This window comes from Mixophyes fleayi, chromosome 2, assembly GCF_038048845.1.
Source record: "Mixophyes fleayi isolate aMixFle1 chromosome 2, aMixFle1.hap1, whole genome shotgun sequence".
NCBI classification, from domain to species: domain Eukaryota; kingdom Metazoa; phylum Chordata; class Amphibia; order Anura; family Limnodynastidae; genus Mixophyes; species Mixophyes fleayi.
In genome coordinates this window covers 39,844,813-39,862,327 of record NC_134403.1, presented here as the reverse complement: position 1 = coordinate 39,862,327, position 17,515 = coordinate 39,844,813, and the positions used below count along the sequence as shown (strand labels likewise).

General features: G+C 42.3%; 1 protein-coding gene across 5 annotated transcripts in view; it reads right to left on the bottom strand.

The window, feature by feature from the left end:
• The window catches only part of ELMOD1 (ELMO domain containing 1), a 140,176-nt gene that overhangs the window by 57,907 nt on the left and 64,754 nt on the right, over window positions 1-17,515 (bottom strand). For all 5 annotated transcript variants that reach the window (XM_075198832.1, XM_075198828.1, XM_075198831.1 and 2 more), the window contains exons 3-7: window positions 14,432-14,577; window positions 11,371-11,399; window positions 7,182-7,279; window positions 1,277-1,406; window positions 162-295 (exon numbers count right to left, since the gene is read on the bottom strand). In XM_075198832.1, coding sequence (XP_075054933.1) covers window positions 162-295; window positions 1,277-1,406; window positions 7,182-7,279; window positions 11,371-11,399; window positions 14,432-14,577 — 537 coding nt within the window. The remainder of the gene's footprint in view (window positions 1-161; window positions 296-1,276; window positions 1,407-7,181; window positions 7,280-11,370; window positions 11,400-14,431; window positions 14,578-17,515) is intronic.

Below are 17,515 nucleotides of genomic sequence, written 5' to 3'. Positions count from 1 at the left end.
GGAGTTGTGCAAGAGTAAGGATGAGGATTTGGTTATTAGCACGGTGACAGATCATGACAATAAGGTTGACTCCTTATGTACCTAAAGAAATTAGAACAGTCCCTTTGATACTGTTCTCAATGCATGATATAGTGCACTTTAATAACGTTGCATAGACTTACGCCAAATTGTATAGTCCCAGAAGACCCATTCCTCTAAAATCTGTTTTTGGGTCATCACCTTGGAAACCAATTTCACACCACTGCTTAGAGACCCGCGCTTCCAATGGAACATTAGGTTTCAGCATTTTCCACAGCTGTAAATTAGAAATGAATCGTATCACAGGATGTGTTTATGCATCGTATCTAGAATATTATACTATACTTTAAATAAAACATCAATTGCAATAAAACTTCCAGCCATCAAAGGGAATACCAAGCAAGAAATGACTAAAACATGATATCCGATAGCTACAAAAACATAAAACAAATAAATAAAAAAACAGAAAAAAAAGTTAAAGATATATACCGATACTAGATAAATGTTGTGGGGAAAAAAAGTTGCGTCATTCTTGCAGTAGGAAGTAGTGTTTTTAAAAGAAAGGTGGCACGGTGGTTAGCATTGCTGCCTCCCAGCACTGAGGTCATGGGTTCTATTCCAACCAATGCCCAGGGGCAAACGCAGGATTTAGAAGGGGGGGTTTCTGCCCCCCCGAAAAACAACAACAAAAAAACAAACCGAGAGAGAGTTGCTGCGCATGCGCAGCAGCTCCATTTCAGCGAGTCTGAATTCTACAGCAGCCGCGGCGCTGTCAAGAAGCATCCGCGGACGCTTCTTTGACAGCGCCGCGGCTGCTGTACAGTACTGTTGGTTCCCGGAGGGGAGGGGTTTCTGGAGAACCAGAAACCCCCCCCCTGCATGCGCCATATATGTACGGAGTTTGTATGTTCTTCCTGTGGTTGCATAGAATTCCTCTGAGCTCCAGGATTCCGCCTACACTCCTAAGACATACTGGTAGGTTAATTAGCTTCTGAACTATTTTGTCCAATACACACAGCTATTTGCAGCCACTTCGGTCTGAAATAACCAACTCCTCAGTACCATTTGCCTTAATGGGTAGCTGTAGTCTGAGACCAGAAACTCTCCACAGATTCTAAGGAGGAGCTCCAAAACAAAACACTATAATCACAACTAAACGAGTTTAGCTAAATAAATAAATAACAATGTTCAATTATTCTTACTTTTACACATTATTTACAAAATACTTGATAAGAGATTTCATTTAAAATGCTCTCACCTTGATAAGCATCTCTTCATGTTGAGGGTTATCTGAATCATATGCCTCTCGGCGCAGTTTCTCCACCTCCAGCGTCAGATTTCTGTACCCAACAATCTGCAGAAGGCAAGCTTGAAGGGACACTGCCAACCTAAAGGTATAAAAATAATATTACTTTCAAATGCTGATGGATAGAGAGTACCCTCCTCTGCAAAGGAAAGCTGTGAGGTATATTATCATCATCAGTTATTTATATAGCGCCACTAATTCCGCAGCGCTGTACAGAGAAATCACTCACATCAGTCCCTGCCCCATTGGAGCTTACAGTCTAAATTCCCCTAACACAGAGAGAGAGAGAGAGAGAGAGAGAGAGAGAGACTAAGGTCAATTTTGTTAGCAGCCAATTAACCTACCAGTATGTTTTTGGAGTGTGGGATGAAACTTAGAGCACCTGGAGGAAACCACGCAAACACGGGGAGAACATACAAACTCCACACAGATAAGGCCATGGCTGGGAATCGAACTAATGACCTCAGCACTGCTAATGTCTTGGTGCCAGATACCACAGGTCTTGTGGAGCCCATGTCTCCATGGGTAGGAGCTGTTTCGGCAGCACGAGGGAGACCTACACAATATTAGGCAGGTGCGTTTAATGTTGTGGCTGATCGACGTAACTTGATAATGTGTCAGTAAACAATGGTAGTCATCAATAAGTGTTTAAAAGTTTGGTATACTGATAATTTTATAAAGTTAGCTTCTTGGGATTGAAGCAAATTAGATCCTTAAATTCAGGCCCAAACATATCACTAGTTTAAGTCACTTCAATATGAACTGGAGGAAAAAGCAATAATATTTTACACTTAATATAGCCTTGAGTAACCCAATAACCTGTCAAATGTCAGTTATGAGTTGGCATCATTTGCAAACCTATCTGACACTACCAGGAGAAATCATCCTTAAGAAGCCAGAAGCAGCCTGCGGCCCCCCAGCTCCTTCTGCGTTATTGTCAGATCTGTTAGTTGTAGCTTGTAAAACTTGTTTAAAATGTCTGTTGATATATTAATACAGATGGGTGTCTTTCTATGATTAAATGTATTGTTTTAACTTACTACAGAGATCAAGGAGTGGTGTGAGGCAGAAGTGCTAACCACTAAGCCACTGTGCTGCCCATAAAAAGCTGTGAGGTATAGAGGAAGATGGCCCAGAAGAAAACTCTATGCTGGCAGCTCAACTCAACTTCCATGTTGAGCTCTTCAACTACGCTATACTCACCCCAGAGCCAGATCCCGCTATACATTACAGCTCTCTTGCTTGGGATAAAGTGTGTATTGTATTAAATGCTCTCTCCAGGTGTCACAGAGTAAAGGTGTTATTTCTGCTAAGCACATGGAGTACAAGCCCCTGTTTAGTGAAGCAATAAAAGGCAATTGTGAACCTGGTGACAGGTTCTCTTTAAACAAAAGAGAACAAAAAGAGAGAAAGTATAAACATATTTGTAAGTCTTGTTAGCAAAATTATTTTTTAGGTCTTGATCTAAACCCCTAAACCTTTGAGATTGCGGCACGAGTTCCCACAAGCTGGAACTGGGCTGTCAATGACCATGTAACAAGTGTGAAAAGATTATTGGTTCCCTGATCATTAGTAGAAATAATGGCTAGTTATGGCCAGAGGCTGCTCAAAGCAACCTCAGATCCTGGTGTGGCTGCTTCTTGCCTACCCCCACCTAGCTGTATGTGCAGCCTAGAGGGATGTGTGACTGCACGGTACAGACTAAGGCTGCGAGCACAGCATCAGCAATAGACGGTATTACGTGCATAACCTAGGAGGGATATGGCCATGCAGACTAACAGGAATTCTACAGTCATTCTCAGACAGGATTACATTTCCTTATTGCCACTGAGTGGTATGAGAGACCAACGATTGGTAATTCCACCCTTTTTAAGGTCGAGAATAGGGCACAAAACTGCAGCCTGGCAATTATGTTGTTACCTGAACAGGTAAACAGAGAACAAGGACTTGACTAATGGAATGGAGGCCCCACCTGTTCTCCTCTAATTACTCCAGAGACCCTGTAAAGCAGCTACTACTTCAGTTAAATAAAGACGACAGACACATTATTGCTAAAGAAGTAAAATTGCCTGGAGGTTATAATACATAAGACAGAATCCTGTGAGAAATGTCAACACCTTCAATCAGTGTATTCACATCAGTACATTTAGATTTCTATTGAAACAAATTACCGTGGCTCTCTCATTGTGTTTGGACATGATTAGCACCATTAGAATGCTCATTAGAATGCTGTGCTACTATGACTTTCACTTCTAAGAGATCCCCATTATCATCACTGGGTCTCCCTGTAGGAGTGAGTCCTTCTGGGTAACTCAGGTTACCTGCCTAACTATATATATTATTATTATTATCATTTATTTGTTAGGCGCCACAAGGTATGCACAGCGCCGCACACAGTACTAACAGTGGACTATACAGGGTGAAACCATACAGAACAATGAACAAAAAGTACCAATACTTCAGAAACTCCGGCCAGTCATATGCAGTAAAGACGGAGCGGAAAAACAGGTATGGAGACAGGAGGGGAGGGGGCCCTGCTCATACGAGCTTACATACTAAGGGAGGGTAAACAGACCAGGCACAAGAGGAGCCAGTTGAGGCAAGAGGAGAGAAGGGAGGATGAGCTAAAGGGAGGAGATGGGGGTTAAGTAGATGGTAGGTAGACTTTGAGAAAGAGGTGAGTTTTGAGTGCACGTTTGAAGGAGCACAGAGTAGGAGAGAGACGGATGGAACGAGGGAGGTCGTTCCAGAGAAGGGGGGCTGCACGGGAAAAGTCTTGGATTCTGGAGTGGGAAGAGGTGATAAGAGTGGAGGAGAGGCGGCGGTCGTTGGCTGAGCGCAGGGAGCGGGCAGGAGTGTGAATGGAGAGGAGGTTAGAGATATAAGGGGCAGTAGAGTTGGAGAGAGCCTTGTAAGTGGTGGTGAGGAGTTTGAAAAGGATTCTGTAGGGGAAGGGGAGCCAGTGTAAGGTAAGGCAGAGAGGGGAGGCAGAGGAGGAGCGGCGTGAGAGGAAGATGAGTCTTGCGGCCGCATTGAGTATAGAGCGGAGGGGGCAGAGATGGGAGTGGGGGAGGCCAGGGAGGAGGAGGTTAGAATAATCAAGGCGGGAGATGATGAGTGCATGGATGATAGTTTTGGCGGCATCCTGAGACAGAAAAGGACGGATGCAGGCGATGTTGCGTAGTTGGAAGCGACAGGCTTGGGCAAGGGAATGAATGTGGGGGGCAAAAGAGAGAGAGGAGTCGAGGGTGACACCCAGGCAGCGAAGTTGGGTGACAGAGGAGATGGTGGTGTTATTGATGACAATAGAGAGGTCATGGTGGGATGGGAGTCTGGGCGGAGGAAAGACAATGAGTTCAGTTTTAGAGATATTGATTTTGAGAAAGCGCTCGGACATCCAGGAGGAGATGGCGGAGAGGCAGTCTGATACCCGAGCGAGGAGGGTGGAGAAAAGATCAGGAGAGGAGATCTAGAGTTGAATGTTGTCAGCATAAAGGTGATACTGAAGACCGAAGGAGGAGATGAGAGCACCAAGGGAGGAAGTGTAGAGCGAAAAGAGTAGAGGGCCAAGAACAGAGCCCTGCGGGACTCCTACGGGGAGAGGGTAGGGGGAGGAGGAAGAACCAGACGTGGATACAGAGAAGGAGTGATTAGCAAGGTATGAGGCGAACCAGGCATGGACAGAACCAGAGAGGTCGAGAGAGAGAAGAGTTTGCAGCAGGAGGGGGCGGTGTCAAAGGCTGCAGAGAGGTCAAGGAGGATGAGAACGGAGAAGTGACCATTGGATTTGGCTGATAGGAGATCATTAGTAACCTTGGCCAGGGCAGTTTCGGTAGAATGGAGGGGGCGGTAGCCAGATTGGAGAGGGTCAAGGAGGGAATTGTCCGTGAGGTGCCTGGTTAGGCGGCTGCAGACAATTCGCTCAAGTAATTTGGAGGCATAGGGAAGAAGAGAGATAGGGCGATAATTAGCAAGAGAGGTGGGGTCAAGATTGGGTTTTTTGAGGATAGGAGAGATAAGAGCATGTTTAAAAGAGGAGGGTACTACACCAGAGGAGAGTGATAGGTTGAAAAGGTGTGCTAGGTAAAAGCAGGCAGTAGGAGAGCGAAGAAGGTGAGAGGGGATGGGATCGAGAGGGCAGGTAGAGGGTGGAGGGCTGAAGGAGCACCAGAGTTGGGTGATGGGGGGAGGTGAAGCAATGTGGGTGGCGGGAGAAGGGGAGGAGGAGATGTTCAGTCTGATGGCCTCAATTTTGGAAGAGAAGAAAGTGGCGAAGGCAGAAGCGGAGAGGGAAGGCGAGACAGAGGGGAGCTGAAGGTGGCAAAGAGGCGGCGGGGATTGGAGGACTGAGAAGAAATGACGGACTTAAAGAAGGATTGTTTAGCGAGGGAGAGGGCAGAGGAGAAAGAAGAGAGTATAAATTTAAAGTGGAGGAAGTCAGCCAGGGAGCGAGATTTCCTCCAGAGGCGTTCAGCAGTGCGAGAGCATCTTTGGAGGAAGCGGGTGAGTTTTGAGTGCCAGGGTTGGGGAATAATGCGGCATCGGCGGATAGAAGAGGCCAGGGCAACAGCGTCCAGGGCAGTGGTGAGGGAGTGATTGTAGAGAGAGGAGGCCTGGTCGGGACAGGCCAGGGAGGGGAGGGGTGAAAGGAGAGTTTTGAGAGAGGAGGAGAAGGAGGTGGGGTCAATAGCATCCAGGTTACGTCTAGTGAGGGTGGCTTTGGGCGAGGTAGGAGCAGGGGAGGAGGACAGAGTGAAGGAGAGGAGGTGGTGGTCAGATAGTGGGAAGGGAGAGTTGGAGAAGTCAGAGAGATCACAGAGATGAGAGAAGACAAGGTCAAGGAAATGACCAAGACAGTGGGTGGGGGAAGATAAGTATATAAATATATTTACTTGATCTAACTGAAATCAAGGCATTAAAACCAGTTAGGGCAAAAGTACAGTTTAGTACACTAGGAACACACTTACTTTTTTTTACATTTAAAAAAGAAAAGATTGAAAATTTTATTCTTAAAATCCCACACCCTTGGTTAGCCCTACAATTAACTAACTGGCACACATATATAATCTAAGCATATCTGGTACCAACTTATATGGGAAATATAGGTATCTAATTGTGTACTAACAATTTAACTCTGCTCTCAAGCTACCTTTCCCTCCTCCTCTTGGACTCTCTTCCCCCCATGTGCCCTCTCATTTCCACCTCTCCCCCCTGGGGGTCTCCCTGTCATCCGTGCCTTCCTTCTTGGGCTCCGTCGTATGCAGACCTTTCCCTCTCCCCTCCCCACCCCTAGCTGTGCTTTGAGCTCTCAGAGTTATTGTGCTTATTGTTTACTGTACTGTGCTGTCTCTCCTCGTATTGTAATTTCGTCTGTCCCTGTACGGAGCTACGGACACTTAGTAGCGCCCTATAAATAAAAATTAATAATAATAATAATAATACTAATAATTATGAGCAGAATCATAAAATATGTTATGTACTATTTTTGCCTAGTTTTTCCAGTATACCTTAATGCATACATGCCCACTTTGAAGATTTCTCCCCCAGGAGATTCGGGGGCGAAGTCACGTGACATGGGGTAGGAGGAGGGCGTGGCAACATTTCGCGTCACCATAACCCCGCCCCCCCCTATATGAAAAAACGGAATTCACGGCATTGCATGGAGGGGGTGGAGCTTAATGACGAGATTAAGCCCCGCCCCCTCCATTCACTGCCGTCAATTTCGCCAAATTTCGGGAGTTTTGCCTACTCTTCGTGAGCCTCCGGGGAATTCCGGGAGAGTAGGCAGGTATGACTTAATGTGACACCAAGAAAGTGACACTTCACAGAGATCAATGCAGAACACAGAAAGACGTACTGTGGATTGGTGTCCAGATTAACTTTCTTCAGCATCAGTATGTCTTCTATGGTTTTTTCAATTGCATCAGGGTGTACGCCAACGGCAGTCTGCAAGAGCTAAACAGAAATAAAGGACATGAAGCTATTTGTAGTGATTTGTACATGTAAAGCTTTTCATTAATTACATTGCTCAGAGTGCGTCTAGAAAATTGATTTATCGCCAAAGGAAGCGCAAAACAAGTGCCATTAAAAGTATAGGATGAACTGGGGTAAATTCGAGTTATTCTGCAGACTGAGAACGGTCGTATCCTTCAAGGAATGCCTCTGAAAATGTGCCCTCTCCACTCTTATAGCTCACTTCAATAATCTCACTCCACAATATGAAATTGGTCTGCTCTTCAAAACTAGATGCACTGGTCCATAGTCTAGATGCTCATTAATATTGGTCCAGCTACCAAACAGCTGCCAACCACATTGTATACAAAGCAGGTACATTTCAACAGGTAAATCTATTCAAGCTTAATAATGTAACTATAAAACAAAAATCATAGACAATAAAGAATATCAAATAAGTAAAGCTACAAGTTAAGATACCTAATAATTGAAAAAACAATAATAATTCCCTATTTCATGTTGTTAATATTATTTATGAATGAAACCTGCCACAGAGAGAACAACGGGTTCTATTATTCAGCGACAGCTTAACCAGCAATCAATGCATTAACCATTGCTCTAGTTTTGTCTAAGCCACTTAACAATGTCATCAGAGGATAAGCAGCTTTCCTGTGCTGTAAGGGTGTTAGAGAAACTAATCCCTCAAGGCTAACCACAGGCTAACCACAATTTCTTACATTGTGATGATTTAAGAAAGCAGCTTTTATGGAAACGTGGTCTATTGTTAAAAAGAAACAAGAAACAAAAGATTAATTGTTCTTTAATACATTCATAGTTCAAATAGAGATACAGTACTTTGTGCTTCACAATAGGGGGTTTGGGAGTGATTAAACTTGACCAGTTATTTTTATTGTTTTTACTATATTGCCTAGTCACGTTCAAGCGCACACTAAGTTTCCAGCTATGTATGATACCAGATTCAACAGGTCCGGAGACCCGGGGGGGTAAATGTATCAAGCTGCGAGTTTCCAGCGGGTTTGAAAAAGTGGAGATGTTGCCTATAGCAACCAATCAGATTCTAGTTATCATTTATTTAGAACATTCTACAAAATAACAGATAGAATCTAATTGGTTGCTATAGGCAACATCTTCACTTTTCAAACCCACCGGAAACACGCAGCTTGATACATTTACCCCCTGGTTTCCTTGCAGGTCTCCTGTCCTGTAATGTAATGTGCTATATTTTCTGATGGATCCTGGGCTTAAGAAACATAAATAGGAATCCTTTACCTTGGGGGGTTCAATTGGTGCAGGGATAAGCAACATATACTGTCTGTGCTACCCACCTAACAACCTCACCTACTGCTGATAGAATAGTGACCATTGCTGATTAAGTAATGGTGGGCACTGCTGGCATAATGGTGGGGATTGTTTATTTTTTTTATTTTTTTTTTAAAGGTAGGTACTACAATTTATAATATTAGTGGGCACTGGTGTAATGGCAGGAAGGCATGGTATATCATAATGTACGTTTATATTAGAAGCCAGAAATAAATAATCACAGGGTTACTTGTTTGGGGCATTACTAATCTGGTGTCATTCTGCAGTTGGATTTCATAAAGCTTTAGGGACCATCAACTCCAATGCGGCCATGTGGCCAATGTATTTAATTTATGCCTGCTGTGAAATGGCTTACCAAGCTGGCAACAAGATTGCCCAAGCATTCCTTTAATAAAATACACATAAAATATACATTTATTCTGGCATAATGAACATACATAAGATATAGATTTACTGAAGTGCAAATCATCGCCAATATTTGTTTAATTCATGCTTCAAAAGAAATGGGTGGCATCAGTTCCTAGCCACATAAAGACATTTTTTGGGGTAATGATTGTTTGCTTTGGATTTTTAGGCAACAAGGGCCTGATTCATTAAGGATCTTAACTTGAGAAACTTCTTATTTCAGTCTCCCAGACAAAACCATGTTACAATGCAAGGGGTGCAAATTAGTATTCTGTTTTGCACATAAGTTGAATACTGACTGTTTTTTCATGTAGCACACAAATACTTGATAGCTTATTTGTACACTGACATTTAAAGTTGATATTTGTGTGCTACATGAAAAAACAGTCAGCATTTAACTTATGTGCAAAACAGAATACTAATTTGCACCCCTTGCATTGTAACATGGTTTTGTCCAGGAGACTGAAATAAGAAGTTTCTCAAGTTAAGATCCTTAATGAATCAGGCCCCAAATCTGAAAAGCCTACATTGGGGGTGATGTAATCTAGAGACACAAACTTTCACGAGTCGTCGCACAGAATTGTAACACTGGGGTTCAAAAATGACAAAGGTGAATAAAATAAATGCAAAAAACACCCAAGAATTAAAAGGGCTCATCTAGTCTTGCAGCAGCAGCACAAATATTTGGGTTGCTGATGCACCACCAGACCTCAGCGTCTATGCCAAGGGCGGTTTTCCAACAAGTGGGAAACTCTTTGGTGACTTGTGATTTCTTTATACTTCACAGTATTGGGCTCACGATACCATATTTGTATGCCTAACTGACAACAGGACTACTCTATTCTGAAATGCATATCTGGATTTGACTGAGCCACTGTCCCTACTGAAGCCATCACGTAAAGAAGCTGCTCTGCTCACCCGGTCTCCATGTTTGAACATCCTTCCTATACCTGACTCACACACTGCAGCTGTATAATTTATTTATAGGATTTATAATAAAGTGTCAAACGCTAATTGCACAAGTTTGTGTTGCTGCATCTTTCTTTCTTCACAGATACTAGTTTAATATATATGAAATTCTAATAAAAAGCAATGTTCCATACTAGCTTTTCAATTACTGGTCAAACAGCCTATACAGGTAAGTCTCAGTGACCTTTTATTTATAAGCTAGTTTTAAAAACTAACAGTATAGTTAACAGCATATGAATACAGCTACATATACAGAAATGTAGAAATTGATGTGTACTGTACAGTTGGTGACCATGCTGAAGACGGAACAGCCTGGGGTGCGATTGTGCGGGTGCCATAATGACATCTAGTTGCTGCAGAATTGCAGTAAGGAGGTATGGGGGCTCACAGACAGCCCCCTCCACCCACTTTGTACTCACTGTCCCCTCCTCTACTTGCCATCCTGCATGTTGTCTGACTCACACTATCATACAGACATACCGGATGTCCTGGTAACACTACTGGGTGCAGTGAGACTGTGTTCTATAAAGGTGTGCACTTGACGTGATCACACACTCTTTATGTGATGTGATGGACGACTCCTGCCCAGGCACAAGCATGGCTTGAGCTGGCCCTGTGGTCAATATTAAAAATAAATAAATAAACACAGCTACTTTGTCAAGTTACAAAAAAATTCCAGGGAATACTCTTACCAATATGCTATCAATTTAATATGCCAATCTACAAATTGATTGAGCAACTTCCATTTCTGTATTGTTGTTTGAGAGGCATGTTTGGTATCAGTAGCTGATGGGGAGTGCTGGTCCTCCATTGCCATTTGGAGGTTCCTGGGGTACCTCTTGGTAAGTTAGCTCTCAATTTACAAACACATGAATGTATGACCCAATATAGGGACTCTCATTGTTTAGGGTTAGGACCACCCTATTACCAAAAATGCCTTGACGTGGAGGGTGGCTTATCAGGCATTTGCAAATATGTGTAACTGAGGTTTCTGCATTTTTATGTACAAGAGGAATAGCAGTTCTTCTTTTCCCTACCTTTTCCTTTCTGGATAACCCCACCCTTTCAAGCACCTGCTGTGAACCTATAAAATAATCGAGCAACTTTCATTTCTGCACAATATGCTATTCTCCCTGGAAGTCATGGACAACTGTCACCTAATATCTGAGCTTTGGAGAATGGAGAAACATTCATTCTCGAGGAACATGCTGTTATTTCATTTGGCATCTCATTCTCCATTAGCGTTTGTCATAAAATACAAGAAGCCAGTCACATAAGTCTGAAGCTAAGAATGCCACTTGATATATGGAGATATAGATTGTTAGGCTCCGCAGGAGGTCAGAGGGTAGACATATACTGATGTCAAAAGGAAAAATTACCTTGCTTTTGGACGACTTCAAAGATGACTCTACAAAACACAAAGCATAAAATAAATCAACTATGAATATATATTAAAATCACAAGATAACACCCACATAAAACACTTTAGTGCCAATTGAAAACATGTAAAAGCATAATATTAGGATTTGTCTAGATGGATTGTTATAAGCCGGACAACCCTTTTTGCACAGAAAATAAGTATCAAATCTGTCTCCTCCTCATTTGCATAAAATTCCAAAAATGCAAGTATGTTTGGAAGCATAGGTTGTTAGGATGTCCTATAGAATTGGAAATTCTTAATGCCGTTAACTTGTGACTTATAAATATTACTCTTAAGCTGGGTACATCCCTATGCAATTATCGTGCAGAACACATGATTAATGATTTGGTCAGATATTTCCATAGTGTGTATGCTTCCACGATCATGTTTTATCATACCAAAACACATCACATCTGTTGATTTGGTTTTGTAAACTTCCTAAAACTTACGACCAACAATGGAACAATGACAGGCAACTTTGGAAATGAGCACGCACTCACGACCAGCAGTGTAGGCAGATATATGTAGAGTCTGCAGTCACTATCTTTTCATCAGATGGTTATGAGAGATGAAGAGCACAGATCTGAAGGTAAATTGTGTAGTGTGTACACATGAATCTGCATGCTCATCTGAACTGTCAATCGCTGGTTAAATCGTTACAGAAATTGCATTTGAAATAGGACTGCGTAGGTGTGTACCCAGCTTAACAGGTGGCAAATATCCGGTGGTAGTCAGCATATCGATGCAGACTACCACCACAACACTTACCCCGACATGATGACTACGAAGGATGGATGACGACTGTTGTGGGAAGCGACTGCAACCAATCCTGATGCCTGAAGAATACGCCCATTTACAATCTACTTTACAAAGTGTTGTACATTGTCTATGGCCGCATACTTACATTACCCCCGTAACAGCAGCGATAACAGCATCGCGGATGTAAGTGACGTCATGAAGTCGCGCCGGATCCTTCAGTCATCGGGACTGGATGCAGTCGCTTTCCACAGCAGTCATCGATCGTCGTTGGAAAGGAGCCCTTCGTAGTCATCATGTCGGGGTAAGTTTTATCGGATTAGTCAGTGTCATTAGAACGTACCCCATCCGAAATATCAGCAAACACTACTCATATTTAATGCTTACTCTTCATTGTTACATTACACCAGAACATTACAACAACCTATTGCTGAACTATCACTTTCCCCAACATCAGCCACAATAGGAGTATCTGTAATAAAGCGAATACTTGCCCAATATTAAATGTGTGTTTTGGTTTTATTATTGTAACACCAGAAATAGATTTTGTAGAGATTACTGTGAAGTTTACTGTGAAACGGTTTAGTGGTGTTGTATCTTTTTAAAATGCTGGTTCTGGTGAGAGGTGCAGCCTGCAGGGACATTACAGCACTGTGGGAAAGATGTTAATGTACAGTAATACATCACTCTACCCCTCTCTCCCTGTGACATCACAACCACACTATACAAATGGATCACAAACAATGACAGAAGATCGGTGATTCTAATAACTTAAGTGTTCCCTGCAATTTCATCAGGGCGGATTCTTACAGCAATGCTGCAGAGCATTTCTACCAAACACCGCCATAAAAGTGTATCAAAGATAATCAGGATACTGGAGTGCACTTTATAAATATAGGAACAAGGCTTCCAACAGATGAAGATGTAAAAATATATTTCACTTACAAACAAGTGCCCATGTATTTCACAACCAGACACCTCACCATACACCAAACACATGTCAGCCTGCATCTGTTATCGGCTACGCGTTTCATAAAAAAAATATCTTCTACTGATAAGACATAAGACATTGTAATACAATACATCTTGATCTATTGGAAGGACTGTTTGTTTCTATATTTATCCAGCATCCTCCAATTTCCTGATCACCACAATGCTGTCTGCATTAGTTAGATCGGTTAGGCATTGAAGTATGTTGTACCTAGCTAATAGCTGCAGAGAAGGTAACACAAAATGGAACAGGCCAGACAGTCCTAAGACTACATAGAAGCGTTTATTAACTGCAACAACCAAACTAAACAATATGGGCCTGCTTTAGAGCTGAATGTAAGTCCAACTCCCGGCCCCAAAAATGCACTTTGCTTTACTTAAGTCTCGGGTAACTCAAAACACACGTTAGGTCACAATATTGCGTCTGAACCTGTACATGTACGTTCAAGACGTAGAATTGCGGGCAGCTCAAAATCAGGTCCTTTTATTCCACAGGAGGCCATTGCTGTGTCTTCTAAAGCTCACAGTAACCTAGATGTATTAGCAAATATGCAAGGTTTGTCTTAACAGATTTAATAGAAACATATTGTTTGAAAGGACAATGTCCTTCAATATTGCAGAAATTTTCCAATTCATTGTCACAGCCTGTCAGTCTAAAGTTAGTAGAGATGCTGTTTGTTCTGTACTTTCAGGGTGATGCTCTAACAGAGATGAATTATTAAATGAATGCTAAATGTTGAGCTTCCTTTTATATTAGCCCTTTGCTTAGAATAAAGATAGTAATTTAAATACTGAAATCAGATTAAAAATAGTTAGTGCTGGTGACAATCTCCCTCAAGGTATTGTCAGACTTCTAACTCAACGTCTTCCTGAATGGTTCTCTCTGCAAGCAGACTCACTATTACCATCATAGAAACTAGGTCCAATAACACAAACATATTTATACCTGTTCCCTTAATGTTTACATTAGACAAATACAAAGGAAAAATAAAGACATAGGGGGAGATTCAATTTTGCGCAAGGTGTCTCCGCCTCATGCAATGATATGACTGGACTGTCAGCTCAATTTTCTGCGCAACCCACAGAGGTGCGGGGAAAAATGAGCGGATATTCATATGGTAACTGCTGGCAATGTGCGCAGCCAGACGTCACGGTGATGTCCGTGCGCCACATCGCCGGCGACTGAATCTTCCCCATAGAAGGCAAAAGCCCATTGTAAGGAACGGTAAATATAAACCAGGGTATAATATATCAATGCAGGGGATACTATGTACCTATCTTTAATGTGCGTCCGGCACCAGGCTTGTTCTTGCAGCAAATTCTCTGCAGCTCGCAGCGTCCGGTCAGCTTCCTCAAAATAAACTTTAGGCAACGCCAGAGACAGATGCAGTAGAAGTACAGCCACACCTGGACCACCATTCTGTAGTACAAAGAGATAATAGGGGGAAAAGCATTTAGGACAAATTGTGACAAAAGTCAATCTCTGCAAGAGAGACCCAATGACCTCAGTTTGTTTTTATCCATTGGTATCTAGCATATGTAAATGCACGTTAAGCAGAATAGAGAGTTAGTCATCATTTGCCAAGAAACTTTAGAAGAGTGAATTCCAGGTAGGAGTCAGTTAGTGCAATAATAATAATAATAATTAGTGAAACAATGGCATGACACAAGTAAGATTCTCATAATACAAATAAACTCCAATTTTCAGGATTTTTTCTGTGAATATATAGAGCACTGAGTATTCTTACTGATACATAGACATGGTTAATGCACAACGAAACAAAAGTTACAACAATGACCAATTAATATTATCTTGGGACCTGAAGCCGCAAAGCCCCTCACTTCTCTCACTGTCCCTTTGTCAATCTATTTACCTAGACCCAAGCAACAGCAGCTGTTACCAAGGCAAAGTTGGAAAGTGAATATGATGTTTTTGGACCAAACAATTACCAGATTGGCCGGAAAAACTGGTTGACCAATGTTTTAGTTTTCTGATTGGTGGTTACTGGGCAGACAGCTAACTGGTCCAACAACTTAATTTTTGTGTGCACATTATCCTCAACTACACCCCCAGGTACTAACTTTTAGACACACTGAAGCACACATACATATACATATATATACATATACATCATCATCATTATTATTTATTTATATAGCGCCACTAATTCCGCAGCGCTGTACAGAGAACTCCTTCACATCAGTCCCTGCCCCATTGGGGCTTACAGTATAAATTCCCTAATACACACACACACACACACACACACACACACACACACACAGACAGACAGACAGACAGAGAGAGAGAGAGACTATGGTCAATTTGATAGCAGCCAATTAATGTACCAATATGGTTTTGGAGTGTGGGAGGAAACCGGAGCACCCGGAGGAAACCCACGCAAAATATGGGTAGAACATACAAACTCCTCACAGATAAGGCCATAGTCAGGAATTTAACCCATGACCCCAGTGCTGTGAGGCAGATGTGCTAACCACTTAGCCACCATGCTGCCCTTTATATATATATATATATATATATATATATACCCCCACACACACATATATATATATATATATATATATATATATATATATATATATATAGTGCCTATATCCACTTGGTCATTTAAATTCTGGCTTGTGGTACACCTTTCTGTATTGTTGAATACAGTATTATACTATGTGGCGCCCCCTCCCACTTATTTTGTTTTATGTATATATATTAGAGATGAGCGCACTCGGATTATGTGAATCCGAGCCCACCTGAACCTTTTCGATCCGAGTTGGATCCGAGACAGATCCGGGTATTGGCGCCAAATGAAAACTTGAAACAGAGGCTGTGAGTCATAATCCCGCTGTCGGATCTCGCGATACTCGGATCCTATAAATTCCCGCTAGTCGCCGCCATCTTCACTCGGGCATTGATCAGGGTAGAGGGAGGGTGTGTTAGGTGGTCCTCTGTCCTGGTAGATATCGTGCTGTGCTGTTTAGTTCTGTGCTGTGCTGTTTAGTTCTGTGCTGTGCTGTGCTGTGCTGTGCTGTGCTGTGTTCTGCAGTATCAGTCCAGTGGTGCTGTGTGCTGTGCTCTGTCAAGTTTGAGTTCAGTGGTGCTGCTGGGTCCTGTGCTGTGTTCTGTTCAGTCCAGTGGTGCTGTGTCCTGTGCTCTGTGCTTCTAAGGGCATAGTTATTTCCCCATTATTCCCAAGTGTTTCAAAAAATAAAAAAAAGTTATAAAAAAAAATACCAAAAAATAATTTTAAAAAAAAATAATTACAACAAAATTTGCAAAACCGATCCTGCAGTATAAGCCCATTGGTACTGCAATATTATATTACCAAGTTCACTGATTCAGCAGTATAAGTCCAGTGGTACTGCTATTACAAAGTTCACTGATTCAGCAGCATAAGTCCAGTGGTACTGATATTACAAAGTTCACTGATTCAGCAGTATAAGTCCAGTGGTACTGATATATTACAAAGTTCACTGATTCAGCAGTATAAGTCCAGTGGTACTGCTATTACAAAGTTCACTGATTCAGCAGTGTATAAGTCCAGTGGTACTGCTATTACAAAGTTCACTGATTCAGCAGTATAAGTCCAGTGGTACTGCTATTACAAAATTCACTGATTCAGCAGTGTATAAGTCCAGTGGTACTGCTATTACAAAGTTCACTGATTCAGCAGTATAAGTCCAGTGGTACTGCTATTACAAAGTTCACTGATTCAGCAGTATAAGTCCAGTGGTACTGCTATTACAAAGTTCACTGATTCAGCAGTATAAGTCCAGTGCTACTCTCCTGTGCCGCATATAATTTTTAAAGGCTTTGCCGAGTGTGTGTGGCTTAGGGGTACGTCCTCTTGTGCTACATATAATGGAAAACCAAAATTTGGAGGATAAAGTAGGGAAAGATCAAGACCCACTTCCTCCTAATGCTGAAGCTGCTGCCACTAGTCATGAAATAGACGATGAAATGCCATCAACGTCGTCTGGCAAGCCCGATGCCCAATCTCCTAGTACAGGGCATGTAAAATCCAAAAAGCCCAAGTTCTCAAAAAATAGCAAAAAGAGAAACTTAAAATCATCTGAGGAGAAACGTAAAGTTGGCAATATGCCATTTACGACACGTAGTGTCAAGGAACGGCTTAGGCCCTGGCCCGTGTTCATGACTAGTGGTCCAGCTTCACCCAAGGATCTAAGCCCTCCTCCTCCGTCCCCCTACAAAAAATTTAAGAGAGTTATGCTGTCAGCATCAACAACAAAACAGCAAAGAACTCTGCCTTCTAAACAGATGACATCACAAATCCCCAAGGCGAGTCCAAGGGTGTTGTTGGTTGTGAACCCTGACCTTCCCATCACTG